Genomic DNA, 24,211 nt, shown 5'->3' on the forward strand with positions numbered 1-24,211 from the left:
CATGTTCATCTAGCCATCTCTCCTGTCTTTCCTCACACTTCATCCTGAATTCCCCATTCCCCTCCCCATGTCCCCTCTCTCAGATCTCTCTCTCCATCTGCCTCTTATAACTATTTTATTCTCCCTTCTAAGTGAGATTCAAGTTTTCTTGCTTGGAACTTCCTTTGTGTTTAGCTTCTTTGAGTTTGTGGAGTATATCATGGTACCTGTATTTTATGGCTAATATCCACTTATAAGTGACCATATACCATTCATGTCCTTTTGGGACTGGGTTACCTCACTAAGGATGCTATTCCCATGTTCCATATATTTGCCTAAAAATTCAAGTTATTTTTGTTTTTAATACCTGAATAGTATTATACTTTGTAGATGTACCACATTTTCTTTATTCATTCTTCAGTTAAGGGACATCTAGGTTGTTTCCAGTTTCTGGCTTTTATGAATAAAGCTGCTATGAACATTGTTGAGCAATGTCTTTTTAAGATGGTGGAGCATATTTTGGGTATATGCCCAGGAGTGGTGTAGCTGGGTCTTGAGGTAGAACTATTCCCAGTTTTCTGGAAAAAAGCCAAATAGATTTCTAAAGTGGTTGTACAAGTTTTAGCTCCCATCAACAGAGTTTTTCTTTTGTACCACATCCTTGCAGCATGTACTATTTCTTCAGTTTTTGGTCTTAGCCATTCTGATGAGTGTAAAAATAGAACCTCATAGTTGCTTTGATTTGCATATCCCTGATGACTAAGGACTTTAAACATCACTTTAAGGGTCAAAGCAAATGGTTCTCTTGAGAAAATGTCCCTGAACCATAAGTTTCTTTTAAACTACATGTTTGCAGGATCTCTTGGTCATTGGTCTTTTGAGGTATGTATAACTGGTTTCATATCTGCCTATGGCAAGATATTTGATACATTATGTTAGAAAGCACAGGATACCTAAGACTGTAAAGATACTGCTCTTTCCATACAGGTAAAAATGGATGGATATGTAGAGCTTCAGACACAGAAGAGTGGCTTTATGAATATGGTTCTTTTGGTGGAATTGCTATGAACATGTTCATATCATAAAGTTCACAAGGGAGTCCAAGAAAAAGAATTGAGAATCATAGGAGAGTCATTGTAAAAACAGTTAATGTCATATTGGGAAAGTATGGCAGGCTTTTTGAGATAGAAGTACTTTGTATCTGGGGAACTAAGACATTGGAAATAACTTTATAATGTCTTGGATTAATCAGACATTACAGTTAAATACTCTGATGATTATATAAATTATTTTAACTTCTGCCACTTGGTAAATAAGCAAAAATTTGATGATACATAAAATAAAAGGCACAAATATTGAAAGTTTTTTATTCTTTTGCTTTCAAAAGTGATGGGTACAAACTGGTGGTCTTATAAAATAGAATAAAATTTCCCAGGGACTTGTCAAATGTGCTCTATGGAAACATCATAGACACCCGAGCAGAGATAAAAGTTGACATGGGAATCAAAATACCTAACATGGAAAAAAATGCTTCTTATTGTAATTTTACTTTGAAATGTGAGGTGGACAATTTCAAAATGATATATAAATCTGCTAGGATCCAAAATTATGTTTATTGTTTTGTTCATCATAACTAACTATATTAATTTTATTTTTGAATTGTTAGGACAAGGAGGAAGTAAAGAATTTTGATGAATCAGGATTTCTCTAGTTGTAATAGAGGATGAAAAATATTAGAGTAATAAAGATGGCATTGCTAAAACCATTGAACTTCCTGAAGCTACTGAACAACTTTATTTTATGTATATACTTAAATATTTTAAATGATATAGAATTATTTGTATTTACTATAATAAGTAAAAATAAAGGTGTTTTGGAATTAACAAGAGAGACCTTGATCTTGCTTATGTTTAAAGAAGGTTTGTGACAATTTGGAAGCTAAACATTTCAAAATGTTTGAGCTAGGAAGATCAATGAACTTGCTGTGCTTACAGAGAAGGAAAATGAAGAGTATAGATAATTGTTTACTATCTTCAATCTTTGTTTGTTTCTATCCTTATAACTCAAATCTTTATTTAAAAATAATTATAAAATTTGCTCTTTATGATGATTTGAAAATTTGGAAATTTGTTTAGGAAGATTCCTGAATTCTGTGTAAATCAATGTAAAGGCTTTAGTACTACTGTACCCTGGCATCTCATCTAGAAACCTTTGAAATTCTGTTCCTCCCAATTCTAATCGGAATTTGACATTTTGTCTAATGTTTTTAAATATTTAGTGTCAAAGTGTATCAGTTTCTATTTTAATATTTAAATATGTTCTAGAGTTACATCTTATTGTAATTTCAATGTCATTTAAAATATCTCAAAAATAAAAGCAGAATTGGATGGTTCAAAACAAAACAAAACAAAACAAACCCAAAACAACTCAATTCTTGTTCAGATGGTGTGAATTGGCCACCTATAGACAAATAAATTTCCAACTGAGACTCAGTCAAAATTAGTTCCAAGAACCTTTAGCCTTTGAGAAATACCTGGGAATTTAGTATAATTTGTCATTTCTGAAGACTTAAAAAAAGCATTTCAAATCACATTTCATAAATTATTTTACTTAGTGCAAATACAATACTTTCCCTTTTTATGGTTATATACATTTCAAGTTACACAGTTCTTCTTATTTTTTTTCTTTTGTCATTTTCCTATTCTTCCCCTTTCCACCAATTCTCCTTCCATTTCTCACCTCATATTTCCTGTCACTTCTAAACTGCACCAATCTCTTTTACCTGTCTTCTTTGGTTTTACATTCATGTATATTTTTATGTAGCTTTTAATAATTCAAGTCTATCTTCTGTTCTTCAGCCAGGATTAATTTGTTCATGCTTTGTGTCTGCCATAATTCTGTATTTTAAGAGTTTGATAAGGATACACACTCAGTCTTCCCTTTGTAGAGTTGTTGTCTAACTTAGGGAAACTTTATCAGTGAATTACATCAGTAGTAGGCACTATTAGGAAATATATACATATATTAAATTTATTACTGAAAGTTCATACTTTTGCCACTCAAAGAATATGAATAGTATAACCTATTATTGGATAAAAGGTTGAAATAAGTTTTGAAGTATATATACATATGTATGTATATATGATTTGCAGTTTTGATGTCCAAGTCTTACTGATATTTCTATTTTATTTATTAATTTTTCAAAATTTCTGGGTGCCATCAAAGGTAAAGAAACATAAGCATTTATTTCATATTTATGCATAGAATACACACAACAAAAACATTACTACAGTTTTAGTTGCTTCACCCTAAATCTTAAGGGAAAAATCAAGCCATTTTAAGTGCATTTGGCAAGTAATCTGAAGCTCATAGGTCTAAGTAATCTTCGTAATTTGAACCTAATGACCATATTCTGTTTATTCTGTCATATTGCTTCACCGGGTACAAGAATACAAGGAGATCTGCACTATAGTGTGGTAAATCCTTCTATCAGGGAATTGAACAAAAATACTTTCTATGACATCACTGTACTTTTCAGAGGTTTGATCTGGAAGATTGTGAACTGGATTATCCAGGGCAGAGGTTCTCACTGAGTCCTAGGGCACTGACACTGTGTTAGAATGCATAGGCAGACATTTGAATTTGCCATAGTGCAAATATCTGGAGAAACTTTGAATCACCTGCCATTTCTGTGTCTAATATGATAAAAATTGGGATCTGACAGTTCCCTGACTTACATCACTCTGTGGCCCATCTTCTATCTCATAAGAAGCAGCACAGTACCATATGTGGAAAGCAGTGAGATATTAAATTCAGAAACATTTCATAGACTAGAATCATCAACTATAACCACTTACTTTTCTGAGTGGTTACTTTATTCAAGATCTATGGCCATATTATTTTTTCCTCTTTTTATCTTAGTAAGTTGTAATTAACAAATATTATATATTATGTGACATTTCAATAAATATTTACAAAATGAAATAATTAAATCAGGGTAGTTAATATATACATAACTTGCATGTTGTTTATTGTAAAATAATTTGAATTTCTACACATTCTTCCAGTGTGCAACATGCTGTCGTTAACTATAGTCAAAATAATGCATAATTAATCCTCCCAAACTTATTATCCCATCTTTCTGTATGTATCTTTTGACCAACATCTTCTCATTCTGTCTCCACAATCCATTTCTTTTATTTTTATGGTCTACCAATGTATCCTCTATTTCTATGACTATGATTTCATATTCCACATTTCAATAAGACCTTGTGTATTTTTCTTTTCTCTCTCCTTGATATCCCTTAGCATAATGACTTCCAAATTTATTAACATTATTACAATATGAAGAATTACATTTTTAAGTGTTGAGGAATATTTCAGTGTATGTGTGTGTGTCATTATGATTTCATTAGTGCCCACAGGTTGTTCTTATATATTGGTTTCTTGTAAATTATGTTGAAATAAAAATTGAGAGATAGCCAGGTGGTGGTGGCGCATGCCTTGGGAGGTAGAAGCAGGCAGATTTCTGAGTTTGAGGCCAGCCTGGTCTACAAAGTGAGTTCCAGGACAGCCAGGGCTATTCAGAGAAACCCTGTTTCGAAAAACCAAAAAGGAAAAAAAAGAGAGAGATAATTATTCAATATGATTATTTAATTTCTCCTGTATAAATATCCCCAAAAGTAATATTGCTAGATCCTCCTAGATTCCAAGTTCTTTTCTTTTCCATTATTTTGGTTTTGCCTATTATTTTCTTTCCTTCTCCCAACACCTGTCAATAGCCCAGAGCTCCTCAGGTAGGGATGGGACTTCATGAACACTTCTTTCTCTATTGAGGTTTAGTACGGCTTGAACTTTTGCAGGGCTTGTGTATGTGTCACCCTCCCTTGGTGAGTGTGAATGCATATGTACAACTGCCATTCCCTGTCTGGAAAACACCATTTCTTTGTACTTACTCACCATGTCTAGCTTTAAAAATCTTTTGGCCCCTATTCTACAATAATTCTAGAGCTTTCCAGTCTTTTATTGTCTTCACCTTGGTCCGTTGTGGATCTCTTTCTTAATTGTTTTTTTGCAGTAAAACTTAGCTTCTATGATGAGCTTCTACTATGAGAGATGCATTAATCTATGAATATAACAATAAGGCATTAGGAGTCTGTTTAATACTTTGTCAATTTAACAGAGTAATACTAGTAGATTATCCCCTAAAATCTTGACCTTTGTCATCGCTACTTCTTGGCCCTGTTTCAACTTAGAAAAACCAACCTAATATTCACATGGAAGTTTCACCCTTACTTGTTAGCTTTCTTAGTGCTGGAAAGTGCTATGTATACTACTCAATGAGAAAAGCAGTCCTAAACCTTGTTATATTTAGAGGTCTTGATAATCCTACTTTCAAGAAGTGTGAAGTGATATTTTAGCATGAGTGAAATTTGTACTTCTCAGTTAATTAGTCATGTCCAGAACTTGTTCGGATATCTGTTGGTCTTTAGGTTGGTTGGGACATTAAAGCACAAATGAGATTTCATACATCTCAGATTTCCTCCTTCCATTCTATTAATATAATTATCATACTTTACAGCTTCCCCGGTTCTCCTTTAGGTTCTACTGATAACAAAGCCAATGAAGAGGGTGAATCATTCTGTGACATCAGAGTTTGTGTTCCTGGGACTCACAAACTCCTGGAATATCCAACTGCTGCTCTTTCTGTTATCCTCAGTGTTGTATGTGGCAACCATGATGGGAAACTGTCTCATAATTTTCACTGTGGCTTCTGACCCTCACCTACATTCCCCTATGTACTTTCTTCTGTCTAACCTCTCCTTCATTGATATAGGTATTTCTTCTGCCACTTCACCCAAGATGATTTATGACTTATTCAAAAAGAACAAAGTCATCTCCTTTAGAGGTTGTATTATTCAAATCTTCTTCGTCCATGCAATTGGGGGTGTGGAGATGGTGCTGCTTATTGCCATGGCCTTTGATAGATATGTGGCCATATGTAAGCCTCTTCATTATCTGACCATGATGAGTCCCCAGATGTGCATCTTCTTTTTAATTACTGCCTGGGTAGTTGGTCTTATGCACTCTGTGATACAACTGGTTTTCATAGTAAATTTACCTCTTTGTGGTCAGCTATTGGACAGTTTCTACTGTGACCTTCCTCAATTCATCAAACTTGCTTGCTTGGACACATATAGACTGGAATTAATGGTCTCAATCAGTAGTGGATTTATGTCTGTGGCTTTCTTCTTCATACTGATCATTTCATATATTGTCATCATATTTACTGTTCTGAAACACTCTTCAAGTGGTTCCTACAAAGCACTGTCTACACTTTCAGCTCATGTGACTGTAGTGGTCTTATTCTTTGGTCCTGCCATATTTTTCTATACATGGCCTTCTTCCGCTACACACTTGGATAAGTTTCTGGCCCTATTTGATGCAGTTGTTACTCCCTTTTTGAACCCTGTGATCTACACATTGAGGAATCAAGAAATGAAGATGGCAATGAGGAGAGTATTCAGACATCTAATGGGCTATAGACAAATCTCTTGAGTAACTACATTGTGAAGAGTATTAATTAAGCATGGAAATTAATAGTTGGCTAATATATGATCCTGTGTTTGCAATATATACACACACACACATATATATATGTATATATACATATATATACACACATATATATATACATATATATATGTGTGTGTATACATATCTACCATTTTGTATGGTACTTATAAGGAAGGGAAAATTTCTTCCAAATGAAGACAAAAGTTCCATGTATTTATAGTGCAAAGGCTATATTAATCAGGAGCTTTAATTTTTTTTTTTTTGGTTTTTCAAGACAGGGTTTGTCTGTGTTGCCCTGGCTGTCCAGGAACTCACTCTGTAGACCAGGCTGGCCTGGAACTCAGAAATCCACCTGCCTTTGGCTCCCAAGTGCTGCGATTAAAGTTGAGCCTTAAGGATTAGCATTAATTTGAAAAAAAAAAAAACACCTCTTAGACATATCGAAAAGGAAAGGTTTCTTTAAGACTTTCAGAACATGGAAAATTCTCACTTTTAATAGAAAATGCTTTTAAGAGCTGTAATTTCTGGCTATATTCCATGGAACATTTATCTTGGGACATTAAACTAAGGGATTTGCATGTATGTAAAATTGCATACACTCTTTTCAAATTTTGAGGACTTTTATGGTATTGGAAGAAGGTTAGAGTTTTCAGAGAACCCTTGGGAGTCTAAAGTGTGCAAGTAGAAGTTTTGTGAACTATATGTGGAAGAGCAAGAAGAAGCCAACAAAATGTACTGACATTTTCCGCTTACAGAACAGTTTGCTACTCAAAGCCATTCAATTTCCATTCATCTCACATATATATATATTTTCTCTGTTACTATAAAAATAATTTAGTTTTTGAGGATTTCATCATGACTACAGTATTTATATCATTTTCATATTTCCCTCTTGCTCTTGTAATTCCTCTGATGTCCTTCCCCAGTCTCTCTCAAATTCATGACTGCTTCTTTAATTATTACTTCTGTGAGCACACACATATACAGATAGCTTTTTGAGTCCACTTAATATTGCAAATATGCACATGTGTTTATGCCTAACCACATGGGATTGGGAAACTTATTAGGGATGTCATTCCTTGTGAAAGCGGATTCATACTCTCTAAGAATCCATTGATTTCCTATAGCAGAATGGCTGTAATAGGTTCTCTTCTAGAATCTAATGATGTCTACAGCTATGGGTAGTTTTCTAGGTTTACAGTACCAGCCATGTATTTCCTCATGTTGAGTCCAGTTAGACAGCTATTGGCTATTTTTCAGGTGGAAATACCATTCTTGCACTATTGGGTTTATCATGCCAGGTTGGTCATTGTTATAGTTCATAGACTTTAGAGCTGGGTAACACAGTTCGTTGCTCTTCTCTTTTGAAGCTTGAATAGCACCTTCATATGTTATGGAATAACTGGATAGAGATAGAGAAGAGATCACATTACTTAAAGTAGCAGAAATAGAGGATTAGTGCTATCTCTGCTCATTGCCATAATGATAATGTCATTATGAGTGCCACATCCCAGACATGTGGCTGCAGTCGTTGACTTTTACCCTTCTCTGTGTTCTAACATTGGCATTACCAAATTACAGATTATATTTTTATATAAATAAAATATATCAATTTTAAGACATGTATAAATATTAATGAGAATAGTGATATGGCTTAGTGGACAATGTATCTGATGCATAAGTGTGAGGAATGGACATTATTAATAATACTTTGTTATGCTTGCAGACAGGATCCTAGCATAACTGTCTCTGAGAGGCTCTGCCCAGCAGCTGACTGAAACAGATGCAGAGACCCACAGTCAAACACTGGAAGTTGCTCCAGGACTCTTATGGAAGAGTTCAGGGAAAGACTGAGAGTCTCAGAGGGGAGAGGAGCTCCATAGGAAGACAAACAGAGTCAATTAACCTAGACCCTTGGAAGCTCTTAGAGTCTGAGCCACTGAAGATCATATATGGGCTGGACCTAGGCCTTCCCACACATATGTAGCAGGCATGCATCTTAGTCTTCTTGTGGGTATCTCAACAACTGAAGCAGGAGATGTACCCAAAGCTGTTGCCAGTCTGTGGATGCCATTCCCCTATTTTGGCTGCCTTGTCATGCCTCAGTGAAAGAGGATGTGCCTAGCCCTGCAGAGACTTAATACGCCAAGGTAGGTGGATACCTAGAGTGGGGCTCCATCATCTCAGAGGGGAAGGGTAGGGAAAATGGGGAACTGGTGGGGGCACCAGGAGGAGAGAACAGTGATCTGGTAAAGTGAGTAAATGAATAAGTTAATGTGAAAAAAGAATAGCTAGTTCTAAAATAAGAATAAAACAAACAAAAGGAAAAGAACACAAGAAAAGTGTATGATTTTAGAAGGGGGAACAAAATACCCATGGAAGGAGTTACAGAGACAAAATGTGGAGGAGAGACTGAAGGAATGACCATCCAGAGACTGTCTCACCTGGGGATCCATCCCATATACAATTACCAAATCCAGGCACTTTTGTGGATGCCGACAAGTGCGTACTGACTGAAGCCTGTTATAGTTATCTCAGGATAGTCTTCACCAATACCTGACAATACAGAGGTGGATCTTCGCAGCCTATCTTTGGACAGAGCACATGGTAACCCATGCAGGAGTTAGAGAAAGGACCCAAGGAGTTGAAGGAGTTAGCAGCCCCAAAGGAGGAACAACAATATGAACTAACCTGTACCTCCATAGCTCCTAGGGACTAAACCACCAACTGAAGACTACACAAGGTGCGACTCATGGCTCCAGCTGCATATGTAGCAGAGGATGGCCTAGTCAGTCATCAATGAGAGGAGAGGCCCTTAGTCCTGTGAAAACTCTATGCACCAGTGTAGTGGAATGCCAGAGCTAGGAAGTGGATGTGGGTGAGGGATGGGGGATACAGAATTTTTGGAGAGGAAACCAGGAAAGGGGACAACATTTGAAATGTAAATAAAGTAAATATCTAATGTACATGAACCAGATATAGACACAAAGGTCTACTCATTTGCACACTCAGAAATTATATAAAACCACTAAATGAAAGCCATAATATACATACACAAAGGACATGTAAAGAGAAAAAGTAACATAAAAAAGCCCTGACATGACATTATGAGACAAGGAACCTCGGTGATGCCACTGAGTTCATTTTCTGCTGGCAATCTAGTGCTGGGCATGCAGCCTATCCTTAAGAGTGGTTTGTTTCTCCATTAAGACTCCCTTGGAGAAAGATAAATTTTCATTTGCAAGTGGTTATCAATTGAAACAGCTTCTGGGTCACAGACAGTTTAAGGTTCTGCTTTAGTTGTTGGGTGACACACATGAAGGCCAATTGCACATCTGCTGCATATGTGTGTGGGGCCTGTATCCAGTCATTGTCGGTTCTTTGGCTGGTTGTTCAGTCTCTGAGAGCCCACAAGAGTCCAGGTTGACTCTGTTAGGATTCTTGTGCAGTTCCTATCCCCTCCTGGTTCCTCAGTCCTTCCTCCACCTCTTCATAAGACTTCCAGACCTCCATTTAGTATTTGGCTGTGGGTGGCTGCATCTGGGTCAGCTACTGGGTGAAGCCTCTCAGTACACAGCTCTCAGAAGACAGCTCCTGTCTACAAGCTAAACAGAGTATCATTAACAGTGTCAGGGGTTGGTGATTGCCCATGTGTTAGGTCTTAGGTTGGGTCAGTTATTGGCTGGCCAGACCCTCAGTCTCTGTGCTTCATTTTTTTAATTAATCATTTTAATCATTTACATCTAAATGATACCTCTTCCCAGTTTCCCCTCTACAATCCCCAATCCTACCCTCCATCCCCTTTGCCTCTATGAGGGTGCTCCCCTCCCCCCCCCACTTACTCATTCCTGCCTCACTGCTCTAGCATTCCCTTATGCTGGGTTATCAAGTCTCCACAGGACCAGGGGCTTCCCCTCCCACTGGTGCCAGATAAGGCCATCCTCTGCTACATATATATCTAGAGCTGTGGATCCCTCCAAGTATATTCTTTGGCTAGTGGTTTAGTCCCTGGGAGCTCTGGGTGGTCCAGTTAGTTGACATTGTCCTCCCTACGGGGTTGCAATCCCCTTTAGCTCCTTTATTCCTTCCCCTAGCTCTTCCATTGGGATCCCCAGGCTCAGTCTGATGGTTGACTGTGAGTATTTGTATCTATATTTGTCAGGTGCTGGTAGACCCTCTCAAGTGACAGCCATGCCAGACTCCTGTCAGCAAGCATCAGCAATACTGTCTGAGTATGGTGTCTGCAGATGGGATGGATCCTTAGGTAGGGTGGTCTCTGGATGGCCTTTCCTTCAGAATTTGTTCCATTTTTTGGTCCCTGTCTTTTCTTTGGTCAGGAAGATTTCTAGGTCAATGAGTTTGAAATGAATGGGTGGTACCATCCTTCAATTGGGGGCCGTGTCTATCTACTGGAAGTAGGTTCTACAGGTTCTATCTCCCCTTTGTTAGCTATTTTGGTTAAAGTCATACCCGTTGGGTCCGGGGAGCCATTCAATTTTCTGGTATCTGGGACTTTCTTGTGACTTCCTCAGTTCCTCATTCTCCACTGCTACATATTTCTGTTCAATTTCCTGACCCTTTGTACTTCTCTCCTGTCCCTTCCAATACCTGATCCTTCTCCCCATTTTTCCTCCCCCTTCTCTCTCCCTCCAAGATCCCTCCCTCCGTTTACCTCCTGTGATTGTTTTGTTCTTCCTTTTATGTAGGATTGAAGCAGTTACATTTTGGTCCTCCTTTTTCTAAAGCTTCATATGGTTTATGGGTTGTATTATGAATATTTTGAGCTTTTGGGCTAATATTTGTCTTCCTTCCTTCCTTCCTTCCTTCCTTCCTTCCTTCCTTCCTTCCTTCCTTCCTTCCTTCCTTCCTTCCTTCCTTCCTTTCTCTCTCTCTCTCTTTTCTTTCTCTTTCTTTCTTTCTTTCTTTCTTTCTTTCTTTCTTTCTTTCTTTCTTTCTTTCTTTCTTTCTTTCTTTCTTTCTTTCTTTCTCTCTCTCTTTCTTTCTTTCTGTTTAAATTCTTTAATCTATTTTTATAGTCCAGACTTTTATCTTCCCCCCCAGTCTAAACTCCTACTGTTCCATATCCCACACCTCCTCCCCCATGCCCTGTCTCCAAGAGTATGTCCCCCCTGCAAGACCTCCCCACCTCCTGGGGCTCCAGTCTCTCATGGGTTAGGTGTATCTTATATGACTGAGTCCAGACTTGGCAGTCCTCTGCTGTATATGTGTTGGGGACCTCATACTAGCTGGTGCATGCTGCTTGATTGGTGGCTCAGTTTATGAGAGATCCCAGAGGTCCAGATTATTCTATCATTTCCCTAATTCAGCCACAGAGGTCACCAGTTTCTGTCCATTGGTTGGGTGTAAATATTTGCATCTGATTCTTTCTTTTTTTTTAAATTTTTAATATTTTTATTACATATTTTCCTCAATTACATTTCCAATGTTTTCCCAAAAGTCCCCCATAGCGCCCCCCACTTCCCTACCCACCCATTCCCATTCTTTTTTTTTTTTTTTGATTTTTAATATTTTTATTACATATTTTCCTCAATTACATTTCCAATGCTATCCCAAAAGTCCCCCATAGCACCCCCCACTTCCCTACCCACCCATTCCCATTCTTTTGGCCCTGGCATTCCCCTATATTGGGGCATATAAAGTTTGCAAGTCCAATGGGCCTCTCTTTCCAGTGATGGCCGACTAGGCCATCTTTCGATACATATGCAGCTAGAGACAAGAGCTCCAGGGTTCTGGTTAGTACATCATGTTGTTCCAACAATAGGGTTGCAGATCCCTTTAGCTCCTTGGGTACTTTCTCTAGCTTCTCCATTGGGAGCCCTGTGATACATCCAATAGCTGACTGTGAACATCCACTCCTGTGTTTGCTAGGCCCCGGCATCGTCTCACAAGAGACAGCTATATTTGGGTCCTTTCAGCAAAATCTTGCTAGTGTATGCAATGGTGTCAGCGTTTAGAAGCTGATTATGGGATGGATCCCTGGATATGGCAGTCTCTAAATGGTCCATCCTTTCCTCACAGCTACGACCTTTTTCTCTGTAACTCCTTCCCTGGCTGTTTTGTTCCCAATTCTAAGAAGGTGCACAGTGTCCACACTTTGGTCTTCATTCTTCTTGAGTTTCATGCGTTTAGCAAATTGTATCTTATATCTTGGGTATCCTAAGTTTTGGGCTAATATCCACTTATCAGTGAATACATATTGTGTGAGTTCTTTTGTGATTGTGTTACTTCACTCAAGATGATGCCCTCCAGGTCCATCCATTTGGCTAGGAATTTCATAAATTCATTCTTTTTAATAGCTGAGTAGTACTCCATTGTGTAAATGTACCATAATTTCTGTATCCATTCCTCTGTTGAGGGACATCTGGGTTCTTTCCAGCTTCTGGCTATTATAAATAGGGCTGCTATGAACATAGTGGAGCATGTGTCCTTTTTACCGGTTGGGACATCTTCTGGATTTATGCCCAGGAGAGGTATTGCTGGATCCACCGGTAGTACTATGTCCAATTTTCTGAGAAACCGCCAGACTGATTTCCAGAGTGGTTGTACCAGCTTGCAATCCCACCAACAATGGAGGAGTGTTCCTCTTTCTCCACATCCTCGCCAGCATCTGCTGTCACCTGAATTTTTGATCTTAGCCATTCTTACTGGTGTGAGGTGGAATCTCAGGGTTGTTTTGATTTGCATTTCCCTGATGATTAAGGATGTTGAACATTTTTTCAGGTGTTTCTCTGCCATTCGGTATTCCTCAGGTGAGAATTCTTTGTTCAGTTCTGAGCCCCATTTTTTAATGGGGTTATTTGACTTTCTGGAGTCCACCTTCTTGAGTTCTTTATATATATTGGATATTAGTCCCTTATCTGATTTAGGATAGGTTTAGATCCTTTCCCAATCTGTTGGTGGTTTTTTTGTCTTATTGATGGTGTCTTTAGCCTTGCAGAAGCTTTGTAGTTTCATGAGGTCCCACTTGTCAATTCTCGATCTTACAGCACAAGCCATTACTGTTCTATTCAGGAATTTTTCCCCTGTGCCCATATCTTCAAGGCTTTTCCCCACTTTCTCCTCTATAAGTTTCAGTGTCTCTGGTTTTATGTGAAGTTCCTTGATCCACTTAGACTTGACCTTAGTACAAGGAGATAGGAATGGATCGATTCACATTCTTCTACATGATAACAACCAGTTGTGCCAGCACCATTTGTTGAAAATGCTGTCTTTCTTCCACTGGATGTTTTTAGCTCCCTTGTCGAAGATCAAGTGACCGTAGGTGTGTGGGTTCATTTCTGGGTCTTCAATTCTATTCCATTGGTCTATTTGTCTGTCACTATACCAGTACCATGCAGTTTTTATCACAATTGCTCTGTAGTAGAGCTTTAGGTCCAGCATGGTGATTCCACCAGAGGTTCTTTTATCCTTGAGAAGAGTTTTTGCTATCCTAGGTATTTTGTTATTCCAGATAAATTTGCAGATTGCACTTTCTAATTCGTTGAAGAATTGATTTGGAATTTTGATGGGGATTGCATTGAATCTGTAGATTGCTTTTGGCAAGATAGCCATTTTTACAATGTTGATCCTGCCAATCCATGAGATTGGGAGATCTTTCCATCTTCTGAGATCTTCTAGAATTTCTTTCTTCAGAGACTTGAAGTTTTTATTATACAGATCTTTCACTTCCTTAGTTAGAGTCACGCCAAGATATTTTATATTATTTGTGACTATTGAGAAGGGTGTTGTTTCCCTAATTTCTTTCTCAGCCTGTTTATTCTTTGTGTAGAGAAAGGCCATTGATTTGTTTGAGTTAATTTTATATCCAGCTATTTCACCGAAGCTGTTTATCAGGCTTAGGAGTTCTCTGGTGGAATTTTTAGGGTCACTTATATATACTATCATATCATCTGCAAAGAGTGATAGTTTGACTTCATCTTTTCCAATTTGTATCCCTTTGATCTCCTTTTGTTGTCGAATTGCTCTGGCTAGGACTTCAAGTACAATGTTGAATAGGTATGGAGAAAGTGGACAGCCTTGTCTAGTCCCTGATTTTAGAGGGATTGCTTCAAGCTTCTCACCATTTACTTTGATGTTGGCTACTGGTTTGCTGTAGATTGCTTTTATCCTGTTTAGGTATGGGCCTTGAATTCCTGCTCTTTACAAGACTTTTATCATGAATGGGTGTTGGATCTTGTCAAATGCTTTTTCCGCATCTAACGAGATGACCATGTGGTTTTTGTCTTTGAGTTTGTTTATATACTGGATTATGTTGATGGATTTCCGTATATTGAACCATCCCTGCATCCCTGGGATGAAACCTACTTGGTCAGGATGGATGATTGTTTTGATGTGTTCTTGGATTCGGTTAGCAAGAACTTTATTGAGTATTTTTGCATCAATATTCATAAGGGATATTGGTCTGAAGTTTTCTATCTTTGTTGGGTCTTTTTGTGGTTTAGGTATCAGAGTAATTGTGGCTTCATAGAATTAGTTGGGTAGAGTACCTTCTGTTTCTATTTTGTGGAATAGTTTGTGAAGAACTGGGATTAGATCTTCTTTGAAGGTCTGATAGAACTCTGCACTAAATCCATCTGGTCCTGGGGTTTTTTTAGTTGGGAGACTGTTTTTTTTTTTTTTTTTTTTTTTTTTTTGTGAGGTCTAATTTTAAGTTTATTTTTTTTAAATATTTTTATTACATATTTTCCTCAATTACATTTCCAATACTATCCCAAAAGTCCCCCATAGCGCCCCCCACTTCCCTACCCACCCATTCCCATTCTTTTGGCCCTGGCATTCCCCTATATTGGGGCATATAAAGTTTGCAAGTCCAATGGGCCTCTCTTTCCATTGATGGCCGACTAGGCCATCTTTCGATACATATGCAGCTAGAGACAAGAGCTCCAGGGTTCTGGTTAGTACATCATGTTGTTCCAACAATAGGGTTGCAGATCCCTTTAGCTCCTTGGGTACTTTCTCTAGCTTCTCCATTGGGAGCCCTGTGATACATCCAATAGCTGACTGTGAACATCCACTCCTGTGTTTGCTAGGCCCCGGCATCGTCTCACAAGAGACAGCTATATTTGGGTCCTTTCAGCAAAATCTTGCTAGTGTATGCAATGGTGTCAGCGTTTAGAAGCTGATTATGGGATGGATCCCTGGATATGGCAGTCTCTAAATGGTTCATCCTTTCCTCACAGCTACGACCTTTTTCTCTGTAACTCCTTCCCTGGCTGTTTTGTTCCCAATTCTAAGAAGGTGCACAGTGTCCACACTTTGGTCTTCATTCTTCTTGAGTTTCATGCGTTTAGCAAATTGTATCTTATGTCTTGGGTATCCTAAGTTTTGGGCTAATATCCACTTATCAGTGAATACATATTGTGTGAGTTCTTTTGTGATTGTGTTACTTCACTCAAGATGATGCCCTCCAGGTCCATCCATTTGGCTAGGAATTTCATAAATTCATTCTTTTTAATAGCTGAGTAGTACTCCATTGTGTAAATGTACCATAATTTCTGTATCCATTCCTCTGTTGAGGGACATCTGGGTTCTTTCCAGCTTCTGGCTATTATAAATAGGGCTGCTATGAAAATAGTGGAGCATGTGTCCTTTTTACCGGTTGGGACATCTTCTGGATATATGCCCAGGAGAGGTATTGCTGGATCCACCGGTAGTACTATGTCTAATTTTCTGAGGAACCGCCAGACTGATTTCCAGAGTGGTTGTACCAGCTTGCAATCCCACCAACAATGGAGGAGTGTTCCTCTTTCTCCACATCCTCGCCAGCATCTGCTGTCACCTGAATTTTTGATCTTAGCCATTCTTACTGGTGTGAGGTGGAATCTCAGGGTTGTTTTGATTTGCATTTCCCTGATGATTAAGGATGTTGAACATTTTTTCAGGTGTTTCTCTGCCATTCGGTATTCCTCAGGTGAGAATTCTTTGTTCAGTTCTGAGCCCCATTTTTTAATGGGGTTATTTGACTTTCTGGAGTCCACCTTCTTGAGTTCTTTATATATATTGGATATTAGTCCCTTATCTGATTTAGGATAGGTTTAGATCCTTTCCCAATCTGTTGGTGGTTTTTTTGTCTTATTGATGGTGTCTTTAGCCTTGCAGAAGCTTTGTAGTTTCATGAGGTCCCACTTGTCAATTCTCGATCTTACAGCACAAGCCATTACTGTTCTATTCAGGAATTTTTCCCCTGTGCCCATATCTTCAAGGCTTTTCCCCACTTTCTCCTCTATAAGTTTCAGTGTCTCTGGTTTTATGTGAAGTTCCTTGATCCACTTAGACTTGACCTTAGTACAAGGAGATAGGAATGGATCGATTCACATTCTTCTACATGTTAACAACCAGTTGTGCCAGCACCATTTGTTGAAAATGCTGTCTTTCTTCCACTGGATGTTTTTAGCTCCCTTGTCGAAGATCAAGTGACCGTAGGTGTGTGGGTTCATTTCTGGGTCTTCAATTCTATTCCATTGGTCTATTTGTCTGTCACTATACCAGTACCATGCAGTTTTTATCACAATTGCTCTGTAGTAGAGCTTTAGGTCCAGCATGGTGATTCCACCAGAGGTTCTTTTATCCTTGAGAAGAGTTTTTGCTATCCTAGGTTTTTTGTTATTCCAGATGAATTTGCAGATTGCACTTTCTAATTCGTTGAAGAATTGATTTGGAATTTTGATGGGGATTGCATTGAATCTGTAGATTGCTTTTGGCAAGATAGCCATTTTTACAATGTTGATCCTGCCAATCCATGAGCATGGGAGATCTTTCCATCTTCTGAGATCTTCTAGAATTTCTTTCTTCAGAGACTTGAAGTTTTTATTATACAGATCTTTCACTTCCTTAGTTGGAGTCACGCCAAGATATTTTATATTATTTGTGACTATTGAGAAGGGTGTTGTTTCCCTAATTTCTTTCTCAGCCTGTTTATTCTTTGTGTAGAGAAAGGCCATTGATTTGTTTGAGTTAATTTTATATCCAGCTATTTCACCGAAGCTGTTTATCAGGCTTAGGAGTTCTCTGGTGGAATTTTTAGGGTCACTTATATATACTATCATATCATCTGCAAAGAGTGATAGTTTGACTTCATCTTTTCCAATTTGTATCCCTTTGATCTCCTTTTGTTGTCGAATTGCTCTGGCTAGGACTTCAAGTACAATGTTGAATAGGTATGGAGAAAGTGGACAGCCTTGTCTAGTCCCTGATTTTAGAGGGATTGCTTCAAGCTTCTCACCATTTACTTTGATGTTGGCTACTGGTTTGCTGTAGATTGCTTTTATCCTGTTTAGGTATGGGCCTTGAATTCCTGCTCTTTACAAGACTTTTATCATGAATGGGTGTTGGATCTTGTCAAATGCTTTTTCCGCATCTAACGAGATGACCATGTGGTTTTTGTCTTTGAGTTTGTTTATATACTGGATTATGTTGATGGATTTCCGTATATTGAACCATCCCTGCATCCCTGGGATGAAACCTACTTGGTCAGGATGGATGATTGTTTTGATGTGTTCTTGGATTCGGTTAGCAAGAACTTTATTGAGTATTTTTGCATCAATATTCATAAGGGATATTGGTCTGAAGTTTTCTATCTTTGTTGGGTCTTTTTGTGGTTTAGGTATCAGAGTAATTGTGGCTTCATAGAATGAGTTGGGTAGAGTACCTTCTGTTTCTATTTTGTGGAATAGTTTGTGAAGAACTGGGATTAGATCTTCTTTGAAGGTCTGATAGAACTCTGCACTAAACCCATCTGGTCCTGGGCTTTTTTTAGTTGGGAGACTATTAATGACTGCTTCTATTTCTTTGGGGGATATAGGGCTGCTTAGATCATTAACCTGATCTTGATTCAACTTTGGTACCTGGTATCTGTCTAGGAACTTCTCCATTTCATCCAGGTTCTCCAGTTTTGTTGACTATAGCCTTTGGTAGAAGGATCTGATGGTGTTTTGGATGTCTTCAGGATCTGTTGTTATGTCTCCTTTTTCATTTCTGATTTTGTTAATTAGGATGATTTCCCTGTGCCCTCTAGTGAGTCTGGCTAAGGGTTTATCTATCTTGTTGATTTTCTCAAAGAACCAGCTCCTTGATTGGTTGATTCTTTGAATAGTTTTTCTTGTTTCCACTTGGTTGATTTCACCCCTGAGTTTGATTATTTCCTGCCGTCTACTCCTCTTGGGTGAATTTGCTTCCTTTTGTTCTAGTGCTTTTAGGTGTGTTGTCTAGCTGCTAATGTGTGCTCTGTCTAGTTTCCTTTTGGAGGCACTCAGAGCTATGAGTTTTCCTCTTAGAAATGCTTTCATTGCGTCCCATAAGTTTGGGTATGTTGTGGCTTCATTTTCATTGAACTCTAAAAAGTCCTTAATTTCTTTCTTTATTCCTTCCTTGACCAAGGTATCATTGAGAAGAGTGTTGTTCAGTTTCCACGTGAAGGTTGGCTTTCTATTATTTATTTTGTTATTGAAGATCAGCTTTAGTCCATGGTGATCTGATAGGATGCATGGGACAATTTCAATATTTTTGTATCTGTTGAGGCCTGTTTTGTGACCAATTATGTGGTCAATTTTGGAGAAGGTGCCATGAGGTGCTGAGAAGAAGGTATATCCTTTTGTTTTAGGATAGAATGTTCTGTAGATATCTGCCAGATCCATTTGATTCATAATTTCTCTTAGTTTCTCTGTGTCCCTGTTTAGTTTCTGTTTCCATGATCTGTCCATTGGTGAAAGTGGTGTGTTGAAGTCTCCCACTATTATTGTATGAGGTGCAATGTGTGCTTTGAGCTTTACTAAAGTTTCTTTAATGAATGTGGCTGCCTTTGTATTTGGAGCATAGATATTCAGGATTGATAGTTCCTCTTGGAGGATTTTACCTTTGATGAGTATGAAGTGTCCCTCCCTGTCCTTTTAAATGACTTTGGGTTGGAAGTCAATCTTATCAGATATTAGAATGGCTACTCCAGCTTGTTTCTTCATACCATTTGCTTGGAAAATTGTTTTTCAGCCTTTCATTCTGAGGTAGTGTCTATCTTTTTCTCTGAGATGAGTTTCCTGTAAGCAGCAAAATTTTGGGTCTTGTTTGTGTAGCCAGTTTGTTAGTCTATGTCTTTTTATCGGGGAGTTGAGTCCATTGATATTAAGAGATATTAAGGAAAAGTAATTGTTGTTTCCTGTTATTTTTGTTGTTAAAGTTGGCATTCTGTTCTTGTGGCTGTCTTCTTTTAGGTTTGTTGAGGGATTACCTTCTTGTTGTTTCTAGGGCGTGGTTCTTGTCCTTGTATTGGTTTTTTTCTGTTATTATCCTTTGAAGGGCTGGATTCGTGGAGAGATAATGTGTGAATTTTGTTTTGTTGTGGAATACTTTGGTTTCTCCATCTATGTTAATTGAGAGTTTGGCTGGGTATAGTAGCCTGGGCTGGAATTTGTGTTCTTTTAGTGTCTGTATAACATCCGTCCAGGATCTTCTGGCTTTCATAGTCTCTGGTGAAAAATCTGGTGTAATTCTGATAGGCTTGCCTTTATATGTTACTTGGCCTTTTTCTCTTACTGCTTTTAGAATTCTATCTTTATTTAGAGCATTTGTTGTTCTGATTATTATGTGTCGCGAGGTATTTCTTTTCTGGTCCAGCCTATTTGGAGTTCTGTAGGCTTCTTGTATGTTCATGGGCATCTCTTTCTTTAGATTTGGGAAGTTTGCTTCTATAATATTGTTGAAGATGTTTGCTGGTCCTTTGAGTTGAAAATCTTCATTCTCATCCACTCCTATTATCCGTAAGTTTGGTCTTCTCATTGTGTCCTGTATTTCTTGGATGTTTTGAGTTAGGATCTTTTTGCATTTTACATTTTCCTTGATTGTTGTGCCGATGTTCTCTATGGAATCTTCTGCACCTGAGATTCTCTCTTCCATCTCTTGTATTCTGTTGCTGATGCTGGTATCTATGATTCCAGATTTCTTTCCTAGGGTTTCTATCTCCAGTGTTGCCTCATTTTGGGTTTGCTTTATTGTGTCTACTTCCCTTTTTAAATCTAGTATGGTTTTGTTCATTTCCATCATCTGTTTGGGTGTGTTTTCCTGTTTTTCATTAAGGACTTCTACCTGTTTGATTATGTTATCCTGTTTTTTTTTAAGGATTTGTAGCTCCTTAGCAGTGTTCTCCTGCAATTCTTTAAGGGATTTTTGTGCTTCCTCTTTAATGTCTTCTACCTGTTTACCAGTTTTCCTTTGTATTTCTTTAAGTGTGTTATTAAAGTCCTTCTTGAAGTCCTCTACCATCATCAGGAGATATGCTTTTAGATCCGTGTCTAGCTTTTCCAGTGTGTTGGGGTGCCCTGGACTGGGCAAAGTGGGAGTGCTGGGTTCTGATGATGGTGAGTGGTCTTGGTTTCTGTTAGTAAGATTATTACGTTTACCTTTCGCCATCTGGTAATCTCTGGGGTTAGTTGTTGTCGTTGTCACTGTTTAAAGATTGGAGCAGAAGCTGTGTTCCACTCACCAGCAGACTCAAAATCCTGTGGCGGGGGTCGTGGGTAGCTGGCGGTACCCCGGTGCTGGTCCAGCAGGAAGAGACCTGTGGTCCTATTCAGGCCGGTTTTCTGCTTCCCTAACTAATGCAGTCTGAGGTCCCGCACGCAATTGGATTGGAGCAGAAGCTGTGTTCCACTCACCAGAAATCTTAAGATCTTGTGGTGGGTGTTGTGGGTAGCTGGCGAGTGTCAGCCGACCCTGCACCCTAGCTATCCCGGTGCTTTTCTGACCGGAAGAGGCTTGTGCCCCTACTCAGGCTGGATTTCTGCCTCCCCAACCAAAGCAGTCTCAGGTCCCGCATGATTGGACTGGAGCAGAAACTGTGTTCCACTCACCAGCAGTCTCAAAATCTTGTGGCGGGGGTCGTGGGTAGCTGGCGGGTGTCAGCCGACCCTGCACTCTAGCTACCCCGGTGCTGGTCCGGCCAGATGAGGCCTGTGGCCCTACTCAGGCCGGGTTCTGCTTCCCTAACTAATGTAGTCTCAGGTCCGGCGCACAATTGGATTGGAGCAGAAGCTGTGTTCCACTCACCAGGAGTCTTAAGATCCTGTGGCGGACTTTGTCTCTGTAACTCCTTCCCTGGGTGTTTTGTTCCCAATTCTAAGAAGGGGCACAGTGTCCACACTTTGGTCTTCATTGGATATTAGCCCAAAACTTAGGATACCCAAGATATTAGATACAATTTGCTAAATGCATGAAACTCAAGAATAATGAAGACCAAAGTGTGGACACTGTGCCCCTTCTTAGAATTGGGAACAAAACACCAAGGGAAGGAGTTACAGAGACAAAGTTCGTAGCTGTGATGAAAGGATGGACCATTTAGAGACTGCCGTATCCAGGGATCCATCCCATAAGCAGCTTCTAAACGCTGACACCATTGCATACACTAGCAAGATTTTGCTGAAAGGACCCAAATATAGCTGTCTCTTGTGAGACGATGCCGGGTCTAGCAAACACAGGAGTGGATGTTCACAGTCAGCTATTGGATGTATCACAGGGCTCCCAATGGAGAAGCTAGAGAAAGTACCCAAGGAGCTAAAGGGATCTGCAACCCTATTGTTGGAACAACATGATGTACTAACCAGAACCCCGGAGCTCTTGTCTCTAGCTGCATATGTATCGAAAGATGGCCTAGTCGGCCATCACTGGAAGGAGAGGCCCATTAGACTTGCAAACTTTATATGCCCCAATATAGGGGAATGCCAGGGTCGAAAGAATGGGAATGGGTGGGTAGGGAAGTGGGGGGCGCTATAGGGGACTTTTGGGATAGCATTGGAAATGTAATTGAGGAAAATATGTAATAAAAATATTAAAAATTAAAAAAAAACTCTTCTCAAGGATAAAAGTACCTCTGGTGGAATCACCATGCCTGACCTAAAGCTTTACTATAGAGCAATTGTGATAAAAACTGCATGGTACTGGTATAGTGACAGACTAGTAGACCAATGGAATTGAATTGAAGACCCAGAGATGAACCCACACACCTATGGTCACTTGATCTTTGACAAGGGAGCTAAAACCATCCAGTGGAATACAAATGGTGCTGGCACAACTGGCTTGTAGTGTGTACAATAATGCAAATTGATCCATTCTCATCTCCTTGTACAAAGCTCAAGACTAAGTGGAGCAAGGAACTCGACATTAAACCAGAGACACTGAAACTTATAGAGGAGAAAATGGGGGAAAGCATCGAAGATATGGGCACAGGGGGAAAATTCCTGAACAGAACAGCAATGGCTTGTGCTATAAGATCAAGAATCGACACATGGGACCTCATAAAATTGCAAAGCTTCTATAAGGCAAAACACACTGTTAATAAGAAAAAAAGGCCACCAATCGATTGGGAAAGGATCTTTACCTATCCTAAATCAGATAGGGGACTAATATCCAATATATATAAAGAAGATGGACTCCGGAAAATCAAATAACCCTACTAAAAATGGGGAACAGAGCTAAACAAAAAATTCTCACCTGAGGAATACTGAATGGCTGAGAAACACCTGAAAAAATGTTCAACATCCTTAATCATCAGGGAAATGCAAATCAAAACAACACTGAGATTCCACCTCACACCAGTCAGAATGGCTAAGATCAAAAATCCAGGTGACAGCAGATGGTGGCGAGGATGTGGTGAAAGAGGAGCACTCCTCCATTGTTGGTGGGATTGCAAGCTGGTACAACCACTCTGGAAATCAGTCTGGTGGCTCCTCAGAAAATTCGACATAGTACTATAGGAAGCTCTAACAATACCTCTCCTGGGCCTATACCCAGAAGATGTTCCAACTTGTAAGAAGGACACATGCTCCACTATGTTCATAGCAGCCTTATTTATAATAGCCAGAAGCTGGAAAGAACCCAGATGTCCCTCAACAGAAGAATGGATGCAGAAAATGTGGCACATTTACACAATGGAGTACTACTCAGCTATTAAAATCAATGAATTTATGAAATTCTTAGGCAAATGGATACATCTGGAGGATTTCATCCTGAGTGAGGTAACTCAATCACAAAAGAGCACACATGATATGCACTCACTAATAAGCAGATATTAGCCCAGAAACTTACAATATCCAAGATACAATTTGCAAAGCATGAAACTCAAGAAGAAGAAAGACCAAAGTGTGGATACTTCGTTCCTTCTTAGAATGGGGAACAAAATTCCCATGAAAGGAGTCACAAAGTTTAGAACTGAGACTGAAGGAAGGACCATCCAGAGACTGCCCCACCCGGGGATCCATCCCATATACAACCACCAAATGCAGACACTATTGCATATGCCAGCAAGATTTTGCTGACAGGATCCTGATATAGCTGTCTCTTGTGAGGCTATGCCAGTGCCTGATAAATACAGAAGTGGATGCTCACAATCATCTATTGGATGGAATACAGGGCCCCTGGTGAAGGAGCTAGAGAAAGTACCCAAGGAGCTAAAGGGGTCTGCAACCATATAGGAGGAACAACAATATGAACTAACCAGTACCCTCAGAGCTGTGTCTCTTGTGGCATATGTAGCAGAGGATGTCCTAGTCGGCCATCAATGGATGTAGAGGCTCATGGTCTTGCAAAGATCATATGCCTAGTACAGGGGAATGCCAGGGCCGGGAAACAGGAGTGGGTGGGTTGGGGAGCAGGG

The 24,211-nt window shown here is 39.2% G+C and overlaps 1 protein-coding gene across 1 annotated transcript; it reads left to right on the forward strand.

Annotated features, from left to right (window-relative positions):
* The first annotated feature begins 5,586 nt into the window (after positions 1-5,586).
* LOC110289630 (olfactory receptor 4F3/4F16/4F29-like) lies at positions 5,587-6,537 on the forward strand. Its single transcript, XM_021155921.1, has one exon. It carries the CDS (start codon positions 5,602-5,604, stop codon positions 6,535-6,537), a length of 936 nt encoding a protein of 311 aa, XP_021011580.1. The 5' UTR covers positions 5,587-5,601.
* Positions 6,538-24,211: the final 17,674 nt, after the last annotated feature.

The sequence above is a fragment of the Mus caroli genome, unplaced genomic scaffold (genome assembly GCF_978045245.1).
Source record: "Mus caroli unplaced genomic scaffold, Mus_caroli_1 scaffold_2, whole genome shotgun sequence".
NCBI classification, from domain to species: Eukaryota; Metazoa; Chordata; class Mammalia; order Rodentia; family Muridae; genus Mus; species Mus caroli.

Bases quoted from the DNA above. Each gene is read 5' to 3' on its own strand.
- LOC110289630 (XM_021155921.1), top strand. From the start codon at position 5,602: ATGAAGAGGGTGAATCATTCTGTGACATCAGAGTTTGTGTTCCTGGGA.